Source organism: Daphnia pulex, chromosome 3 (genome assembly GCF_021134715.1).
Source record: "Daphnia pulex isolate KAP4 chromosome 3, ASM2113471v1".
In the NCBI taxonomy this organism is placed as follows: domain Eukaryota; kingdom Metazoa; phylum Arthropoda; class Branchiopoda; order Diplostraca; family Daphniidae; genus Daphnia; species Daphnia pulex.
This window is the reverse complement of record NC_060019.1, coordinates 6,190,810-6,209,115: the sequence shown is the minus strand read 5'-3', so window position 1 is coordinate 6,209,115 and position 18,306 is coordinate 6,190,810. Positions and strand designations below refer to the sequence as shown.

Sequence of the window (18,306 nt, the reverse complement as noted above, 5' to 3'; positions counted from 1 at the left end):
GTGAAGCTCTCATGGCTAAAATACAAGGTCTCTATGTAAAAACCAGAAATTGCAAAACAAACAAAAAAATCTTCGGTCGATTTTCTTTCATCCAGCCGCCATCTTTATATATATATTTTTTTTTATGTCAAGATTATGGTGAAATGAAGCGATTCTACTCACTGGCCACGAAAGAAAAGGAAATTTTTCAATTCCTAACAGACACAAGGTGTCCTCTTATGAATTCTATCGGGATGGTGTGGCAGCCGTGGAATGTCAAGTGTCCTCTTCAACCAATTAATTGTAGTTTCCCGACTGGGGCAATAAAACGAAGATGTGCTCAATCGACTCGGGTTCTTTTTGACAAAGTGAGCAGGTGATATCATTGAGCCGATGTCACCTTACCTCAGTAGGTAGCGCTTAGACGTTGATTAAAGAGGGACAGAATTTGCTTGGTTTATGTTGATGTTTCGAAGGGCTGCAGTGTCTTTCCAAATTAAGTTCCAATCCAAAAGAAGGAACAGGAGTTCAGCTTTGCACAGGACTGGTATTCTGGAGATCAAGGGAGCGTAGACGTACCTAGATGTGCCGATCCAGGAAGCGTAGATGTGCCGCAGATGTGCACTGCATGTGCACCATTCTGCTGCTCGAAGAAATAATTTGCCCTTTCAAGAATTTTGGATTTGATGCTCCTGCTTCTACATGTAACTGGGCGCTCGATGACTGCTACTGGTTTGTTGTTCCCTTTGTAAATTTCGGTGAGATGCTTTTGGAGAGAAAAAGTCATCCAATATCGAAGAAGAGAGCATTTTGAGCATTGAGGTCTGCACTATACTACACAACGTTGGGAGTTTTCAAATTTTCCGGACCAAATATAAAATGTCATAGAGGCTATTCACCTCGCGGTTTCGCGAGTCAATTGTTTCGATGTCCGCCATCTTAGGTGGTTATTTTGGTTGTCTGTATCGGCTGAAACTGTGTTTTCCCAACATAAAGTGCATTTTGTGAATCAGTGTGTTATTTTTTTACATTTTTTTTGTGTCAGTGAATTGCTACGTATCTTGTTTAGTAGCTGTAGCAATTTGTGTCTCCAGATCACATTCCTTGTATTTTAAAAAAAAATGTTTTCCCCTGTTGTTTACTTTCTTCGTGACGGAATCCACTGAGAATCAGCCCGAAGGAAGAAATAAAGGGAGAAAAAGGAAAGTATGAAAAAGGGGGGACCCATACTTTCCTCTTCTCTCTTTCACTCCCCAGTACTACCGTGGATTTCCGTGGTAGTACTGGGGAGTATTCTTTTAGTCAAGCATAATACAATTTTTAGTTCGGCTATAGGCCACAGTAGTGCGCATTGGCGTAAGCTGCGCACGACTTTTGGCTATGTCGCGTACTTTTGGATTGCAATAAGATCTATAGATGTTATTCCAATGAAAAAGTAGTAGTCGAGCAAAAAGTCGTGCGCAGTTTACGCCGATGCACAGCGCCCGATAGCAGAACTAAGATTGTTATTACGCTTGACACCCAATGTAGGCCTAATCCTTTGTTCGACAAGCAGACGGATCTCGAACAGAGGATTGGGCCTACATTGGGTGTCAAGTGTAATAACAATCTTAGTTCTGCTATCGACCGCTGTGGTGCGCATCGGCGTAAACTGCGCACGACTTTTTGGCATATGTCTACTACTTTTTCATTGGAATAAAATCTATACCAAAATCTAAATTCACCTCATCTTTATAGGTATTTTGCTTATTTCTGTTAATTTTGCGTTCATTACATATTCTTAAATGATCTTCCAAAATTTTATGTTAAATTAGGCTATAACTATACAGTAATACACTAACACTAGGCAGTGAAATTAACTTTGCAAAATTCAAAACCAAAATTGCTTCTTCGTCATGATCTGGCGAGTTCAATGATGCATAGTATGATGATCTATTTATTTGATTTAGGCTGATTGAGAGGCTAATTGTGTAATATTATATACGAAATCAAAATACAGAATTCTTCGCCATGGCTGTTCATTTTCAGTGTCAACAATTTGAAACAGCGAGGCATCATTTTATGGAAAGGCATTTGATAGAAAATACCTTTTTTTATATTAAAAAACTCGGCTACCACCTTCCAATATAAGAATCGGAGATTTTTGAAGATTCATAAGCTCTCTTCTTGAAACAACTGATTGGGTTAAAATAGCAATGGTGATAGCTAAAAAAATAACGTTTTATTACAACCGATACAAAAAAATTATTAGATATAGTCACCGTAATTGCTTCGAGCGCCCCATTCCTCCGCTTCTTGCACCATCGGCTGCACGCTTCATCCAGAGGTAATACTGGAGTCGTTTGTCATTAACATCTGCTGTTAGCGAGGACACTGTTGACGGTAAATCTTCTGGGCTGGTAATAACGTTGGAATTGTCATAATCCTGATCGCAATTTTCCATGCACAGCCCAAATCAAAGTAACTCATAAACAAGCAGCAACCTCCACAAAATGAATAAACAGGAATAACTATGCAATTTACGGATAGAATTTTAGCACGTCGCTATTCGACAACTTAACAACAGCAACACAATTTTACAATGTCAGAACTTTGGAATATAGTCCACGCGTGACGATGACAGGAAGATTACTCACCTCAAATATGTGAACTAAGGCATCCCCATCGCCAATTACCGGACCCAAATGTGCCAAGGTGAAAATCGCCATTACAACCAAATACAATTTGCCTAGCATTTTTAAGTTAATGGGATTTAGGGCTCTAGCAGGAAATTGCGATGTAATTATTTGGGGACCTTGAGGGAACTGACGATTTTTGACTGATCATTTGCCTTTTATAGAAGTTTCAGTACTTCTAGGTTCGTGGAATATAAACGATATTAAAAGAGGAAGAGATATGAAATCGTTTTGCATTTCCATTATGCGGGCAACAGGTGCCTACTCTACTGTGCTAACTAGAATGTAAATTTCTACCACCATGTCTGTCGAAAACACGGTTGAAATCGTAAAATCGGTATGACAGGATGTTGCACCGTTTTCTCGGAAAACAACTGTGAATTCACAAACATTAAAGAGGGAAAAAGTCTGGCTCCTTCGCCCCCGCACGCGACAACCAACTGTTTATGTCTTGTTCTACTTACGAGATTCACGCTATCATGTAAGCATGGTCTATAAACAGTTTAGCTATAGATCATGATATAAGTATCACGCGTCGCAACTTCGAGAATCAAAAAGTGTCATTAAACTCCCCTACAAAAGTGCTATTGACTTATCGATTTTCAACGTAACGGTAAACTATGGAAAATTTATGAATAAAAAGTAAACTACTTAAAACGAGATAAAACATATGAGTGATATGACTATGAGATATGACTTTGCAAAGTAAAAATGACATCAAAACTATTTTCTAGAAAACTTTTCGGCGATAAGAAATGATGATCTTTACTTTATCTACACGGACTTTTTAGAAGCTGTATTGCTGCGTCCTAGAAATCACTACTTTACGTAGAACTTCTCGAGTGTCAAAACCCAGTCTGACTGTCACGGTATCACCACAATATAAAATGGTTAGATTCGCATATTTCATTTTCTCATATTCTGTCAGATAATTTAGAAACTCCACTGTAAACTTATAAATATAATTATTTCATTTAAGGTAATTTAGAAGAAAAAAAAAAGATTCTACCCTACCGTACAGGTAAAAAAAAAGGGTTTGAATTCTGCGGTGTTTCTTGTCGCTGAATGTTGATTGGTCCGCTAGCTACTAGCAGAACAGTAGAGTTGCAGACGAAGTAGACTTAAGTCTCAACGTGTTTAGTCTGTGTTGTCACTTGTCAGGCAGCACTTGTAACTTGTTAGCAATTATCTCTTAAGTTATATTTAACAGAATGGTCCTGGAATTATTTGAAAATAAAAAACTTGTAAAAATCTGTGCTCCAATGGTTCGCTATTCGAAGTAAGAACGTTAAAATGTATAGTTAATAGTGTTAAAGATAGTAAACAAACCCTTGCCCGAGAATAATGCCGCATGGATTTTCATTTCAAACAGGTTACCGTTTCGTCTTCTAGTCCGAAAATATGGTTGTGACTTGGCGTTTACTCCCATGATCATTTCAGATTCATTTATTCAAGCCCCAAAAGCCAGAGATATTGAATTTACTACCTGTGATGGTTTGTTGAGATGAAAAGATTCTGCTTCTTGGGTTCTTACTTATTAATCTGTTTGTTTTGTACTATAACAGCTGATCAACCACTGATTGTTCAGTTTGCTGCCCATAATTCCACAGATTTTGCAACTGCTGCTGAACTAGTGGCAAGGTAAATATAAAATGTTTGTTCTAGTATCTGATAATAATACATTTCTGTATTATTCCAAGCACTTGTAATGGAGTTGATTTAAACTGTGGGTGCCCTCAAAAATGGGCAATGCAACAGGGCTATGGTGCTTGTTTGATAAACAAACCGGAACTACTTCGTGATGTGGTGCTGCAGACAAGAAATAGGATTCCTTCAAATGATTTTACAGTTTCTATAAAAATTCGAATTCATCCTGAAATAAGGTACAACATTTCAGAAAAGTTCACTTCAGATTGTGAATATGAACTTTTTTTAAAAATATTATCTAGAAAAACAGTGGAGTTGTGTCAACAAGTGGAGGCAGCAGGTCTATCCTTTCTAACAGTTCATGGTAGAACCAAAGATCAGAGATCTGATCCAGTTAATTTAGAGGGTGTAAAATTGATCAAAGAAAGTGTTAGGGTCCCAGTGATAGCTAATGGAGATATTTGTAGCCTTCAAGATGCTGAGCACGTTCAACAAATAACTAACGTCAACGGTAAACTGTCGATATGATTACGGACAGTCTGGAACTGCCATTACCCTTCTTTTAAATATCTAGGAGTCATGTCAGCTAGAGGAATCTTAGAAAATCCAGGTAATTGAAACATCTTATTCTCCATGTTTCTTATAGCATTTGATTTAATATTTTGGCTTTTGCTACTGTTTGTTTAGCAATGTTTGCTGGATTCTCCGAAACTCCCATCGAGTGCATCAAAGACTGGATGAAGCTTTCTTTAGAAACTGGTATCTCCTTCACTCACTTTCATCATCATCTCATCTACATGTGCGAGAAAAATATGTCACGAGTCGACAGGAGATATTTTAATGCGCTGTCCAGTACCACTGCCGTGATCGACTATATGGAAAATTACTTGTCTTTATGTGAATAAAGAATGATTTCGGTTGAATTTTATGTTAGGCGTTTATATTTAAGCTTGTTTCTTTTTTTACACACATACAACCTCATACAAGGACTGCAGTTAAAGAATGGGGGAATCCATAGAATTATCTATATTATAATCTAAGCTTGCTAACGCTTATGAGAAATTGATGGCTTTGCCGGAGAAAGCTGCGAGACTGGCTTCCCTCAGTGCTTCCGAGCAGGTCTGTAAATGAGAAAAACGAAGTTAGACGAAAATATTTTCTTGGACAATAATTCAAATTATTAGTATACCGGATGGGCGTGGCAAACGCGGGCAATGTCTTCGCAGGAAGCACCATATTCCATGGCTAATGCGGCTTCGTTGATCATTTCGCCGGCACCCTGAATAATATCATCAAATGTAATTTATTACAATTTAAATGACATGGTAGAAACAAAAGATAACGTACGGGTCCAATTATGTGAGCTCCAAGAAGGCGATCAGTAGTCTTGTCTCCTAAGATTTTAACCATACCATCGGTATCATCGTTTGTCTTGGCGCGGCTGTTGGCGGCGAAGGGGAATTTACCAATTTTGTATTCAACTCCCTAAATTCAATAAAGCATGATAAGTTAAAAAAGGGTATAAATATTAGGAAATTACCATTGATTTCAAGTCCTCTTCGGATTTTCCAACCCAAGCAACTTCAGGGTGTGTGTAAATGACGGAAGGTACGCAGTTGTAGTCGATGTGAACGGATCCTCCTGCAATTCCTTCGACACAGATAATGCCTTCATCTTCAGCTTTGTGGGCCAGCATGGGGCCGAGAATGCAATCACCAATGGCGTAGATGCTACCGAGTTTAACACATTTCATGTAGTACAGAACACACTATACCGAGACGTTTAAGTAAGGTGATACTCACTTGGGGACAACGGACTGGAAACGTGAATTGACCGGAATTCTTCCTCTCTGGTCGAGTTCGATGGACATTTCTTCAAGACCTAAACTCTTCGTGAAGGGACGGCGACCAACACAAACCAGTAGAACGTCGCAATCCATCTGAATTATCAGGCATATGATAAAATTAGAACGGTATGTCCATGGATAGGGGAGAGGTGTTGTTTAGTACCTCTTCTTTCTTGGCAGATTTGACATTTTCGACGTTCACAATGATTTTTCCGCCGGATTTTTGTGCTCCCAACACTTTGGTTCCCAATTTAAATTGCATGTGTTGTTTGGTGAGGATTCTTTGGAACGATTTTGCCATTTCTTGATCAATACCCAAACCACCGATTTGATTCATAAATTCAACAGCCGTCACCTTGGCTCCAAGTCGAGACCACACTGATCCCTATAATTATTTAATTAATTAAGAATTTTTTTTTTTTTTAAATATTATTTTTTTAAAGCTTTTTTATGTCAAATAAAGTAAATGTTACCAATTCCAAACCAATGACTCCTGCTCCGATGACAATCATTTTCTCTGGAACGGTTTTTAAACAAAGTGCGCCAGTAGACGAGACAATTTGTTCTTCATCGATATCGATTCCGGGGAATGGTGTCACTTCTGATCCCGTTGCGATCAAAATATTCTTGGTTCGGACGATTTCCTACCGAGATGAAAACAAAATAGAATTTTCCATGAAATACACAGTTAATATTATTAATTAATACCTGGGTTCCATCTTCTTTAAGAGCAGTAACTTCATTCGCACCAGTAATTTTACCATGTCCTCTGATGTGTGTCACTTTGTTGCTCTTGAATAAATGAGCAATTCCTCCAGTTAAAGATTTCACAGCTGTTTCTTTTGCTTTCATCATTTGAGGAAGGTTCAATGAAAGGCCAGTAACTAGAGAAAAGTATTGATTTAATTCAGTTCACATTATAAATCTTAAAATAATTAATCACCATCAATTCCTCTATTTTTGAATTCACTTTGGGCCATGTGATAGTAGTGAGAATTATTCAATAGTGCTTTGGAAGGAATGCAGCCAACATTAAGGCAAGTGCCTCCAAGGGTTGCATTTTTCTCTACACAGACTGTTTTCATTCCCAGCTGGGCAGCCTTGATAGCTGCCACATAACCACCAGGGCCCGAGCCAATGACCACCAGATCAGCTTCAGTACTGTCAGAGTACCATCTGCAGTTAGCTAATTGGTTCCTGACAGCTGCAGTGACCTGTAACCAAGAAAAGATATTACATAATAAGTTTATTCTTTTTAATAGCTACACCAGATTAAAGAAAAAAGAAGGCTCAACATGTCTTGGTCCCCAATAAACAGTTAAAATACGTTGAATCGCATTAGTACGGTGACGAAATACTTTTTAAATTTTTATAATAGATAATTTTTTGAATGCAATGGAAATACCTTAAGATTTTGAGGCAATTTACTCAAAATATTAACTTGCATTTTTATTTTAGTTCTTCACGATTTCACGAGCTTTTTCCCAGCGGTCAGAAGTTGTTCAGCTGTTCAGCGACACTATCACCATCTGTACTAGAAAGGGTGAACTATGTTAAAACTTACAAATTGTTTTTCTTTCCACCAGGAGATGGAAACGTGTTTTCCAGACTATTTGAGAACGTTCTCGATTCATAACAAACGGATACATACACTCGCTGGGGCTCATTTTCTCGCTATTTGAAGCTGTGACTTGTACGAGTCGATTAAGTCGAGAAATCTACTCTTGCGAACAACTAGTGTTCCAATAAAACAAACGTTTTATCATTTAAGTGTTTCGAGTCCAAGCTCTACTATTCTGTAATACAGAAAGGTAATAATCAAACGTTTTAACTAGTACGTATTGGTGGTGGGTTAAATTGTGTCACAGTCCAAACTTAGAAGTCGACGTCATCGACGACCCTGAATCGTTGACCTTCTTTGGGCATCACGCATCACACCGTTTTGTTACTCTCCCTCTTTTCCTTAAGAATTTCCTACTTAGATTATTTTAAACATATTGAGTTTTTTAAAATTCAGTTATCCCCAAGCAAAATCCAATTACCCTCCATTAATCAAGTTCTCTTTTGTTTAGTTTTCACTTTCCAATACATTCTAGGCTTCCTTCATGAAAATGGGAAAAGATTATTACAAAATTCTTGGAATATCAAAATCAGCTACTGATGATGAAATCAAGAAGGCATACCGTAAACTGGCATTGAAATACCACCCTGATAAAAATAAAGCACCAGGTGCAGAAGACAAATTTAAGGAGGTAGCAGAAGCATATGAAGTTTTAAGTGACAAAAAGAAGAGAGATGTCTTTGATCAGTATGGAGAAGAAGGATTAAAGGTAAGAAAATGAACTATTCTCCTATTAAATGACTTAAGTTTTTACATCATATTTGTACTTAAAAAGGGTGGATTGGGAAGTGGTGGTGGCGGCGGAGGAGGAGGCGGCGGCGGTCCGGGTGCCAGCTTTTCCTACGCCTATCATGGTGATCCAAGGGCCACGTTTGCTCAATTTTTCGGTTCATCCAACCCTTTTGAATCCTTCTTCACAATGGGTGGAATGGGTCAACAGCAGCAAGGTGGAAACAGAGGATTCTTTCCAGAAGGTGGTGAAGACATGGACGTGGATGACCCTTTTATCAACTTGGGATTTGGAGGAAGAAATCCCGGGGGAGCTTTCCGATCTCAGAGTTTCAACATGCACGGGCCAGGAATGGGAAAAGAGAAAGTACAAGATCCGCCCATTGAATACGACCTTAACGTCACATTAGAAGAAGTTCTTAAAGGTAAATTTATTTTGTAATACTCAGTTCTTGGATTTGTGATTTACTTTGCTGGCTATTTTTAGGATGTACCAAAAAGATGAAAATCTCCCGCAAAGTTTACCAGGCAGATGGCACGTCTAAAAAAGAAGACAAAGTATTAACCATAAACGTCAAGCCAGGCTGGAAAGCAGGAACAAAAATCACGTTCCAGCGAGAAGGGGACCAGACGCCCAACAAGATACCCGCAGATATTGTTTTCATCATACGAGACAAACCTCACGGGCTGTTGAAGAGGGATGGCTGCGATCTGCGCTACACTTCCAAAGTTTCCCTTAGAGAGGTAAGAGATAATATATTATAAAAGTTTCGTTCGAGCAGGTTACCTAAACTAATTATGTGTAGGCTCTTTGCGGAACGCTCGTCGAGGTACCCACTTTAACAGGAGAGAAGATCCCTGTGGACATGCTGAACGAAATAATAAAGCCTTCCACAAGCAAAAGAATAGTTGGTCAAGGATTACCTATACCCAAAGACCCAACGAAGAGAGGAGATTTGATTGTAAATTTTGACATCAAGTTTCCCGATCACCTGGCGCAGAGCGTGAAAGATATCTTACACGACACATTGCCTAAATAAAGACTGATTTTTTTTTCTTCAAATATATCGTATTTGTAAACGGCGGGCGACGAGCTACGAGAAGTGTTTTCGGGAAGAACAAGTAATCGAGCATAAATTCACTAATTCGTTTTGGTTAAATAATTGGCTACGCTTTTGTTACACTGAATCTATGAAAATATTGAGCTGTATATGTGTTAAAGTGTACAATGTTTCTCACCTTAAAAACTTAAGAAATAGACTATTTCATTACACGCTTGTTTAAACGGAATTTTCAAATAATTCATACATTTGTAATTAAGTTCGTAATTCGTGTTTATCAAATAGAAAACAAATTTTTAATTCACCATTAAAAATAATAAGAAGAAATGGACTAAATTTCAATTTTTCTACAATCTTCATCAAACTTTGGCGTATCCTCCTTCGATAGGAACTGACGAAATCCTTAAAGATAAGAAATACAAAATTTAGACGCAAAATTTTTTTTTAAGCTGCCCTTTTAAATTTGACTAACCTTTGAACAGATGACGGAGTTTGTGATCTTCAAGAAAAAGTTTCTTGAGTGTAGGAATCAGCAAATCGTAGTTCTTATCAGATCGGTAGTCCCGAATCTTGTCCGAAAACGTAGTGTAGCGAGTAGGGTCCAGTAAAGTCTTGACGGATTTTAAATATTGTGCTGCTTTTTCCCTCCTGTTATCCGTCCCAACACCAGTAGACTGGCAGGAGGACGTGGACGCCATAGAAGACGTCGGTTCAGCTGTTTCAAGTTTAATACGCCGGAGGTCGTACTTGGCCTTTTCTGCATCCGAAACAATGGTTATTTTCCTCTTTTTGATGGCCGGCGGACAAACTGGTTTCTTATCGGGAACAATCGACAAAGAGGGCGAAGCTGTTTCATTGAAATCAATAAAATGGTTTGTTGCTTGCGATCCATCAAAAATGGAAGTTTCTTTCGCCAATTTCGGCTTCAAGGTCGAGGAATAACTTGAGAGATCCAAGTGATAGGCTTCAGCTTGAACAGTGTTTGCCTTTGCAGGATGATGAGAGGTTACTCGAGATGAACCCGAGCTAAGAGCATGATGGAACGAATCCACGGTAGAACGTGAGTTCTTCGTTTTGTCACGATGTGAATCGACTGCAGTTGGCGCTCGTATAGCTCTAGAGGAGCCAGGACATGTGACTTCAGCATTACGGAAGAAAATCCCGAGATCGCGCAATAACGGACCAATTTTGGGGAAATTCACTACACGTGGCCGAACCCAAGCTGACAGCTGTTGAATAATATCTTTACCGGAAAAACGTTGATCACATAGGAGAATAGCTCCGTAATCCTTTTGATGACGAATGACACGACCGATTGCCTGTAAAAACACAACAAAAATTACATGAATGAATCAAAGCAGTTTCTCAAGTTAACAAACCTGATTGACGGCTCTAGTGGCTTCCAGTCGATACCATTGTTGTCCTGTCAATCCCTTAAATTGAGGATTTTTACGGTTGTCTTCAAGGTACTTTTGTTTCTCCATGACTCGAGGATCACGCGACGGTGGATAGGGAAGCCCAGTAATAATCACAGCCCTGCCATTGCCGTCACAGAAATCCAATCCCTCAGATACTTTACCACGGCAAACTGCCATGAAACACGCACCTTTGCGATCTTCGGACGCAACCGCATTATAGAAGCCAGTCATAGCCTCTTGAAATCCTTCCTGTAGACAATTTCGTTGAAATACCCAGTCGTAAAATCATACAATCTCAATTATTCACCTTAGAATTGGGTTCAACGAAAATGGGTTTCACTTGATTGATTGCGTCCCATAGACCAGAGAGCTGCCAAGCTTCTTGACAAGCTTTCATTACTGGATACGATGGGAAGAAAACCAACAATCCATCAGGAACTACCTGAAATAAAATTAATAATCGAATAAAAAAACTTTCAAGAGGTTTAAAAATAGTATGACTATTACTTGTGCGGTGCTCCGGATAGTTCGACCCAATGATTGAACATACTGGGAATTGGATCGATTTTTGTAGCTGCTGTCTAACTGAGTACCATCAGGACCGTGAGTAACAACTCCAACAAGAACCTGGAAACCGGAAGAAATAATCAATCAATGTGCAATAATATTCTTTTTACGTCGAAAACTTATACTTGGCTGCTAGAAATAATATGAGGATTTTCAAGTGTAACGGGAAAGGGGACTTGCAATTCAGCAGCGAAACTGTTTAGCGGTGAGAGAGTTCCACTTGTGAGAATGAGGCATCTGGCTCCTTCTTCCACCAAGTCCCGCATTCCTGTGAAGTATCGTAATAAACTATTGTAACCAAAAATTAAAAAAAAAATAAAAATATTATAATTCTTACCAAAACCGGGACTGAAACACCAGTACGACAGAACTCGACCTGCTTTACCAACCACTTTGGGAGTGCTCCAAGAATCGCCTTTGCTACGAGATTTTGGCTGCTCAACTTTAATATGAACCTTATATGATCTTTTCACACGTTCCATGTGATCGGCAGTAAAATGGCTTTTACTGAATACAATCTTGACTAGATCAGAGAATTTTTGCAGTCCAGTGCCTTTACGCTGATATGGAGATGTGCTGGCAACGGTTAAAAACTGAATAACCCGATCGAGGAGATCTGCAATCACATCCTTTTTCCCAGGACTCAGATCTGCCTTGGCTAATATATCCAGCATAAATTCACCAGGTAAAGTATTTCCCTCCGGCGAAGTGATTGGTATCGCATCGATTGCTTTCTCTAACTCCAAAAACATGGCTTTCAAAATACAGAGGTCATCTAAAGAGAAATCTTTCGGTGTTGAAGGAGATAAAATATCCATTATTCCATCATTATCACTGTTTTCTCGGAATTTTTTCATGACCTGGAGTAAAAAGAACGCTAGAAGAATATACACCACATAATAAAAAGGATGTCGTTTACCTGGGTGACTTCATCAACACAAAGGGCTATATCTAAACTTCTAAGTTCAATAGATGAAGATTCTTCACACATTTTCTCAACATTGTGGGCCTCATCAAATATAACAATATTTCCCTAAACAAGCACAAAAAAAGAAGTTAATATTTCATGCACCTTTAAAGACTACTAAATGTACTGGGAATTACCTGGAGTTCAATGTTGTGAATTTTTCTCACTTTAGGATCAAGAAGGTAGTTGTATGGCATAAAGATGATGTCAGCTACCTTACGAATTTCTTTTGTCATAAAATAAGGGCAAGCAGAATGTTTTTTCCCCAAAGTCACCAAGTCTTCAATATCCAATACATCCATTTTGAAGTCTGGTTCCTCTTTCTTAGCATCTAGATTTGTGTGGAAGTAGCAAGTACGAGTAGTAGTTCTAGCATGGCACATGTGAAGCTTTACAGCATTGTTTGTTTCCTTTGACACTTCTGGATGAATGCACAGTTGGTCACGAGATCCAAGGATGCATACCTTAAATGAAGAAAAATAAAATAAGGGTTATCAAAACCCATTTCATGTAGGCAAATAGCTTTAATGGAAGAAGGAAATGCTCACCTTCATATATCTGTAAGAGGACCGTTTTAATTCAGAAATGACCTGGCTGAGCTGAGAATGAGTTCTGGATGCATAAATGATTTTGGGTACTCCAGCTCCAGGAGTAGCAGCATCTCCCCATCCAAGCCCAGTTGCATTACTTAATTGATTTTTAATATCCACTCCCATATCTCCAGCTAATTGACCAGACTGTATTTGTGCTTTTCGTGTTGCTAACCAACCCAATGTCGAACAAAGTAAGCACAAAGTTTTTCCTGTGCCAGTAGGAGATTCCAACAAACCATTTACACCCTATTTAATCAAGAATAACAAAATAAGAGCAAGGTGTCCACTGACCGATAACGCAACACTAGTTACTTTTTGAAGACATTCTATCACACGCTCCATGAATTTCTCTTGTACATCATAAGGCTGGAATGGAAATTCAATGGGAACATTATTTAAAACCAAATTCACCATTCTAGATAAATAATTTTGGTAATTGTGTTCCACGAGACACACGCAATGTGAAGGAACACGCAATGTGAGGGAACCCGCCAAAATAGTTGAATGAGAATAGCAGACGATGTTAAAACTGCTTTAACTTCCCTAGCGAGTAGCGCCCTCTGAAACAAATCGAAAAGTAAAATTATTTTTGCTAGTGTCATTTTAACGTTACGCGTGATTAAAGAATAAAAATTAATTTTTTTTTTTTTTGTATAAAGTTTAACAGTTTTGATAAGATTAAAGATGGTTCGTTTTTTGGTGGGTGGGTGGCAACACTGTAAAATCGAGCAGGGCCGGCAGACGAGTGTTGTAAAAACGTCGAAAGGCCTCAGTCGCCCCACGCCGAAAGAAGTGTACGTCATTATTACAGTTGTGACCAATTAATATAAACAAAAATGGTAATTTTCAGTGCATTTCTGTTATTTAATTTCATTATATTAATCCACTGTTATTGTTGATCACAGAAACCTCTTATGCTTCACGGTCACGAGCGTTCAATCACGCAAATTAAGTACAACCGGGATGGAGATTTGCTCTTCTCGTCAGCCAAGGACAACCACCCTTGTGTCTGGTATTCAGTCAATGGAGAACGATTGGGTACCTACGAGGGACATCAGGGTGTCGTATGGGCGATTGATGTTGATTGGGAAACTAAACGTTTCATGTCTGGTGCTGGTGATAATATGCTCATGATCTGGGATGTCCAAACTGGTATGTTCAGTGAGAAATGACCCCATTGCGTAATTACGACTTAAACTTTTCTTTGTTTTTTTTTAGGCAAGGCTTTGGGTAAAATTGAAGCCAAGACTTCAGTTCGTACATGCAACTTCAGTTACAGTGGAAACATGGCCCTTTACTCAACAGACAGTACTATGGGTAACCCTTCAGAGATCTTCATCATTGATGTCAGAACGGTTGACTCTTCCTTCAGTGAAAATGACCCCATCCTGCGAATTCCATTAACTAATGCCCCTAAAGCCACATCAATGGTTTGGGGTAATCTAGATGAGGTTGTTATTTCTGGTCACGACAATGGTGACTTGGCCCAATGGGACCTCAGGTGAGAATGACATTGTCGTAACCTTGAGTGCTTAAAACTAAATCCTGTTTATTATTTATACTACAGAACTGGCAAGAAGAACAACCTGGTTTCAGAACACGCCAAGTCTATCAACGACATGCAGCTGTCCAAAGACGGAGCTCTCCTCATCACTGCATCCAAGGATTGCACTGCAAAACTCTTTAACGCCGAAACGTTAGAGTGCCTAAAAACTTACAAAACTGAGCGACCCGTCAACAGTGCCGCCATCTCACCCATCATGGATCACGTATGATCCTTGAGCTTCTAAATGATTCAGTTGATCGATTCTAACTGTTTTCCTTCAATCTTCAGGTGGTGTTGGGAGGTGGTCAAGATGCCATGGACGTAACGACGACCTCAACGCGTGTCGGCAAGTTCGACGCCCGTTTCTTCCATCTGGTTTTCGAAGAAGAATTCGCTCGTGTCAAGGGCCATTTCGGTCCTATCAATTCTCTGGCCTTCCATCCCGACGGAAAGACGTACGCCAGTGGTGGTGAAGATGGTTACGTTCGTTTGAATCAATTCGACCAGTCTTACTTTGACTTTAAATTCGATTACTAAACCAGAAGAAAAGCGAAAAACCTACGAAGAACCCAATCCATCATCTATGAACACTTGTCTTGTGTTTATTTTTTGACCACTTTCGTGTACATGGGCGATATAAGAGAAGGTATTTGAATACATCATGTTGGAAAGGTCTCGAGTGAGAATCTTTTTTGGGGGGAAAATTTATTTCTCAAGAGAGGGCACGAGACGAAATTAAGCGTATACAAACAGGTTCGAGTCGCCTGTTTAAGAGGAGAAAACATAACTGATATTGTTTACAAACAATTCTTTTGAAATCTTTTTCTTCTGACGAAGTCCATTACAGGGTTTACGATATTCTAATCACCTACTGTTGCGCATCCCAAGAAAACTTGGCATTTTGCGAAGAGAAAGAGCTCATCAGTTTCCTTCTGGTAGAAGTTTTAATGGGAGACATTCTTGTCCCAGCTGAACGCATTGGAACTTATTACGACTCTAGCGTCTTGCCAACATGGTCGGGACTATCTCGAGCGACAAGGAATCATTGAGAAGCTCGCCGGTAATTTGGACGAGGCTCCTGCAGATCCTCTTGCCTCGCCTGCTCGTTCCCGGGCTTATGAAATTTATCGGTTCGCTGGCTCATTTTCAACCGGATGTATTAGCCAGATATCCGAACTTTACAAATACGATGTTCAACTTGATCGACGACTCCGACGTTTCAATGAGGATGATTGCTATTGAAACTACTTCCTTTATTGCAACTGAACGCGATGGCAAGTTCGCTCGGAATCAACCGGAATCAACAAGGTATAAAATTAGACGTCTACCATTCTCTTATTTAAACACATTACTAATTTAACGTTACTCTTACCTACTTGGTTCCAAACTGGATAATGCAATCAAGGCTATATTGGAGCATTATTCACCCATGCTTATAACGACGTCCGTCTGAATGCACTTGATTCCTTTGCGGAGTTGATACATATCCCTTCAACCGAAGTATGCCAATGTATTCTTGGTCTTTATTATTAGCTTTTTATTTATATTATTGACTTTATAGACGACTGACGAGGAATTACGAAAAATCGTCGAGCGTTGGTTTCATCAGCTTGACTCCAAGCCAATCCAGTTGGTTATGAACGTTAAGAAACAACCATTCAAATAAGATTTAAGGTGATTTAAGGTTTTCTGCTCTGCGCATATTTCTGCAACTTGTTCCTCAAATTTGGGCTTAAATTCTCATGAGTCAGCACTCAGCAGCCAGGTAAAATAATGAATGGATTGTTTCTTGTTTAGCTTTTTAATAATTCGTTAATTATTAAATAATAGGTTTCTTTGAGTTTCTTCTCGACGGACGGGCTGAGCCAGATAAAGACTGTCACGAGCTGAAATTCAACGTCTTTTTTTAAGACTTAAAACTGCATCGCGGTTTTAGAAATTTGATATTTTTAGGTGCACTTATGTAAGAGAAAAGACTAGTTAGCGGCGCGCATAGTTATTTCGAACTTATTTCGATTTTTGATTAATTTAGTGTTATCGCATATACAACAAAATAATTAACAGTGTCTGTGACTCTGTGACATGGATTGGATAAGCCGTTTTTGCACCCAAAAATTATGAATGAACTAGGTCTCTTCCAAAGGTTTGATAGATTGTAACAACGCCATTTTTATAAATGAAAATCGTTTCATAAACATTTGAGTGGTGTCATTGAATGCATTGACCCTGTTAACCGCAACAGGTGACTCTTCTTATTGTCACTGGTAGTTGTATACAAGAGAGTAGCCAAAATGATTGCAAAAGTGCCGACAATGAATGTCGGCGTTAAATTAGTGTCTTCCAGTACCGAATAGGAAAGAACGCAAGTACAATCGAGTTAGATGTTGCAAATGTTTTCAGAATGTTGTCGGCAAATTTCATAGTTCCCACCACGATTATTGCTTTGAGCGTCTTTTGAATTAAGAATTGAAAAAATTACAGTCGAGTTCAGTTATTACTTACCTATGGAAATCTTGATGACTCAAGTATAAATGAGGCGATTGACATTGGATGGCGAGTTGATGGATCGGTAAGTACTGAATCACACAATCTTGTGCAACACGAAATTCCATTTAATAAATGGTATAATCGTAATTTTCAAATATAACACTCGGCATCAGACAGGCGAACTATGAAATCTTAAAAAGACAACCTTTCCAATTCGATCAAACGATTACATGCTCCGTGGTTTACGATCTGCAGTGGGATCCCGACCGTATGATCTGCGCAGGGAATGGTGTGAATTTAACTTCTCTTTTTCAGTGAAAGACTAAACAAATTATTTTTGAACGTTTTTGAATGCTATTTACAACGACCAACGATGCTTGCAACGAGACCATATCTAAGTTGCCCGATATTGCCTACCAAAAAATCAATAAAGTTTAAGTGTGTTGGGAAAAGATCACATAAAGATATCGTATATTTTTCTTTTAATCTCATCAAAAAAAGATAACAAAAAGATAGCCTATAAAATTTTCGTTATCTTATCTTTATTTTATTATCTGGAGCAAAACACTGTTAATCATTGCTGATAATTGGATTTCAGAACTTTCCGTACTCTTCAGAAAAAGAAGCACGTTTCAATCGTCATTTGAAAAAAAAAAAGTTCCGGGGGGACCTCTAGATACGAAAATAAAATACAAGTAAATAACTAAATAGAGAAATCTTGTCAAGTAGAGAAATTATTTTTTATTTTCAAATTGCCTTAAACAACAGATCAAAATTCGCCTCTCCGGCGTTTCCATGTGTACCCGCCTAAATATATATATCTGCGATAACTCTTGAGAATAAAATTGAAGCGCCAATTTTTCTTAATCCAAATCGCTGTATCGTTCCAATTGGCGATATCGTCACGTGTAATTCTGGAAACCGATTGCTCACTGCAACACAAAATGATTTCTCTTAAAGGATTCAATTCTTGCAGAAAAATTTCAATTCCGTTTTTAGTGACAGAGTTACAGTTAAAGATATACAATTGTTCGAGATTACCTCCATCCTAGTGAGATCCAAAGTGTGAAAATGAGGAATCATCGACAGCTCAAGGAGCGGTTTAGTTCTGAATGTTGTCAGAAATTCGAACCGCATTTCTTGGCATTTCTATATCCCTAAGAATCCTCG

At 38.7% G+C, this 18,306-nt stretch overlaps 6 protein-coding genes and 1 long non-coding RNA gene across 8 annotated transcripts; 4 read left to right on the top strand and 3 right to left on the bottom strand.

Moving 5' to 3' along the window:
* Positions 1 to 1,500: 1,500 nt before the first annotated feature.
* On the top strand, positions 1,501 to 1,994 carry LOC124191373. Its single transcript, XR_006873391.1, has 2 exons — positions 1,501 to 1,716; positions 1,794 to 1,994. It is a non-coding gene; the product is annotated as an uncharacterized LOC124191373 (long non-coding RNA).
* LOC124191372 lies at positions 1,934 to 2,849 on the bottom strand. Its single transcript, XM_046584554.1, has 3 exons — positions 2,616 to 2,849; positions 2,241 to 2,404; positions 1,934 to 2,184 (listed from the first exon to the last, which is right to left on the bottom strand). Exons 1-3 carry the CDS (start codon positions 2,712 to 2,714, stop codon positions 2,091 to 2,093), a joined length of 357 nt encoding a protein of 118 aa, XP_046440510.1. The 5' UTR covers positions 2,715 to 2,849; the 3' UTR covers positions 1,934 to 2,090.
* A 918-nt stretch (positions 2,850 to 3,767) lies between these two features.
* Positions 3,768 to 5,229, top strand: LOC124191370 (tRNA-dihydrouridine(20a/20b) synthase [NAD(P)+]-like). The gene is made up of 7 exons (XM_046584553.1): positions 3,768 to 3,933; positions 4,027 to 4,148; positions 4,220 to 4,295; positions 4,355 to 4,537; positions 4,604 to 4,812; positions 4,876 to 4,911; positions 4,989 to 5,229. Exons 1-7 carry the CDS (start codon positions 3,866 to 3,868, stop codon positions 5,204 to 5,206), a joined length of 912 nt encoding a protein of 303 aa, XP_046440509.1. The 5' UTR covers positions 3,768 to 3,865; the 3' UTR covers positions 5,207 to 5,229.
* LOC124191368 (dihydrolipoyl dehydrogenase, mitochondrial-like) lies at positions 5,225 to 7,699 on the bottom strand. Its single transcript, XM_046584550.1, has 10 exons — positions 7,553 to 7,699; positions 7,091 to 7,361; positions 6,856 to 7,031; positions 6,621 to 6,791; positions 6,311 to 6,532; positions 6,104 to 6,240; positions 5,842 to 6,031; positions 5,649 to 5,786; positions 5,491 to 5,580; positions 5,225 to 5,422 (listed from the first exon to the last, which is right to left on the bottom strand). The coding sequence occupies exons 1-10, from the start codon at positions 7,592 to 7,594 to the stop codon at positions 5,354 to 5,356; spliced, it is 1,506 nt and encodes a 501-aa protein (XP_046440506.1). The 5' UTR covers positions 7,595 to 7,699; the 3' UTR covers positions 5,225 to 5,353.
* A 64-nt stretch (positions 7,700 to 7,763) lies between these two features.
* On the top strand, positions 7,764 to 9,770 carry LOC124191369 (dnaJ protein homolog 1-like). 2 transcript variants are annotated; one of them, XM_046584552.1, is made up of 5 exons: positions 7,764 to 7,958; positions 8,220 to 8,477; positions 8,544 to 8,922; positions 8,985 to 9,241; positions 9,304 to 9,770. In XM_046584552.1, exons 2-5 carry the CDS (start codon positions 8,253 to 8,255, stop codon positions 9,535 to 9,537), a joined length of 1,095 nt encoding a protein of 364 aa, XP_046440508.1. In that variant the 5' UTR covers positions 7,764 to 7,958; positions 8,220 to 8,252; the 3' UTR covers positions 9,538 to 9,770. The 2 variants fall into 2 exon arrangements, with proteins under 2 accessions (XP_046440508.1, XP_046440507.1); XM_046584551.1 differs by having other exon boundaries at positions 7,783 to 7,958; positions 8,244 to 8,477.
* A 43-nt stretch (positions 9,771 to 9,813) lies between these two features.
* On the bottom strand, positions 9,814 to 13,617 carry LOC124191367 (regulator of telomere elongation helicase 1 homolog). Its single transcript, XM_046584549.1, has 11 exons — positions 13,416 to 13,617; positions 13,059 to 13,349; positions 12,648 to 12,974; positions 12,463 to 12,576; positions 11,881 to 12,403; positions 11,669 to 11,811; positions 11,484 to 11,603; positions 11,284 to 11,418; positions 10,938 to 11,225; positions 10,031 to 10,877; positions 9,814 to 9,960 (listed from the first exon to the last, which is right to left on the bottom strand). Exons 1-11 carry the CDS (start codon positions 13,515 to 13,517, stop codon positions 9,890 to 9,892), a joined length of 2,961 nt encoding a protein of 986 aa, XP_046440505.1. The 5' UTR covers positions 13,518 to 13,617; the 3' UTR covers positions 9,814 to 9,889.
* A 175-nt stretch (positions 13,618 to 13,792) lies between these two features.
* Positions 13,793 to 15,324, top strand: LOC124189947 (eukaryotic translation initiation factor 3 subunit I-like). Its single transcript, XM_046582461.1, has 5 exons — positions 13,793 to 13,942; positions 14,009 to 14,255; positions 14,322 to 14,604; positions 14,671 to 14,872; positions 14,938 to 15,324. The coding sequence occupies exons 1-5, from the start codon at positions 13,940 to 13,942 to the stop codon at positions 15,184 to 15,186; spliced, it is 984 nt and encodes a 327-aa protein (XP_046438417.1). The 5' UTR covers positions 13,793 to 13,939; the 3' UTR covers positions 15,187 to 15,324.
* Positions 15,325 to 18,306: the final 2,982 nt, after the last annotated feature.

Coding starts and splice junctions, on each gene's coding strand:
- LOC124191372 (XM_046584554.1), bottom strand. CDS start 2,714: ATGCTAGGCAAATTGTATTTGGTTGTAATGGCGATTTTCACCTTGGCA. Junction 2,405..2,615: donor CCTTAGTTCACATATTTGAG/GTGAGTAATCTT, acceptor AATTGCGATCAG/GATTATGACAATTCCAACGT. Junction 2,185..2,240: donor GGGCGCTCGAAGCAATTACG/GTGACTATATCT, acceptor TTATTTTTTTAG/CTATCACCATTGCTATTTTA.
- LOC124191370 (XM_046584553.1), top strand. CDS start 3,866: ATGGTCCTGGAATTATTTGAAAATAAAAAACTTGTAAAAATCTGTGCT. Junction 4,149..4,219: donor TGAATTTACTACCTGTGATG/GTTTGTTGAGAT, acceptor GTACTATAACAG/CTGATCAACCACTGATTGTT. Junction 4,912..4,988: donor AGGAATCTTAGAAAATCCAG/GTAATTGAAACA, acceptor CTGTTTGTTTAG/CAATGTTTGCTGGATTCTCC.
- LOC124191368 (XM_046584550.1), bottom strand. CDS start 7,594: ATGCAAGTTAATATTTTGAGTAAATTGCCTCAAAATCTTAAG. Junction 7,362..7,552: donor AATTGCCTCAAAATCTTAAG/GTATTTCCATTG, acceptor TCTTGGTTACAG/GTCACTGCAGCTGTCAGGAA. Junction 6,032..6,103: donor TTCCAGTCCGTTGTCCCCAA/GTGAGTATCACC, acceptor TAAACTCGGTAG/CATCTACGCCATTGGTGATT.
- LOC124191369 (XM_046584552.1), top strand. CDS start 8,253: ATGAAAATGGGAAAAGATTATTACAAAATTCTTGGAATATCAAAATCA. Junction 8,478..8,543: donor ATGGAGAAGAAGGATTAAAG/GTAAGAAAATGA, acceptor GTACTTAAAAAG/GGTGGATTGGGAAGTGGTGG. Junction 9,242..9,303: donor CCAAAGTTTCCCTTAGAGAG/GTAAGAGATAAT, acceptor AATTATGTGTAG/GCTCTTTGCGGAACGCTCGT.
- LOC124191367 (XM_046584549.1), bottom strand. CDS start 13,517: ATGGTGAATTTGGTTTTAAATAATGTTCCCATTGAATTTCCATTCCAG. Junction 13,350..13,415: donor TGATAGAATGTCTTCAAAAA/GTAACTAGTGTT, acceptor TTGATTAAATAG/GGTGTAAATGGTTTGTTGGA. Junction 12,404..12,462: donor GTGTTGATGAAGTCACCCAG/GTAAACGACATC, acceptor TTTTTACTCCAG/GTCATGAAAAAATTCCGAGA.
- LOC124189947 (XM_046582461.1), top strand. Junction 14,256..14,321: donor GATCTGGGATGTCCAAACTG/GTATGTTCAGTG, acceptor GTTTTTTTTTAG/GCAAGGCTTTGGGTAAAATT. Junction 14,873..14,937: donor TCTCACCCATCATGGATCAC/GTATGATCCTTG, acceptor TTCAATCTTCAG/GTGGTGTTGGGAGGTGGTCA.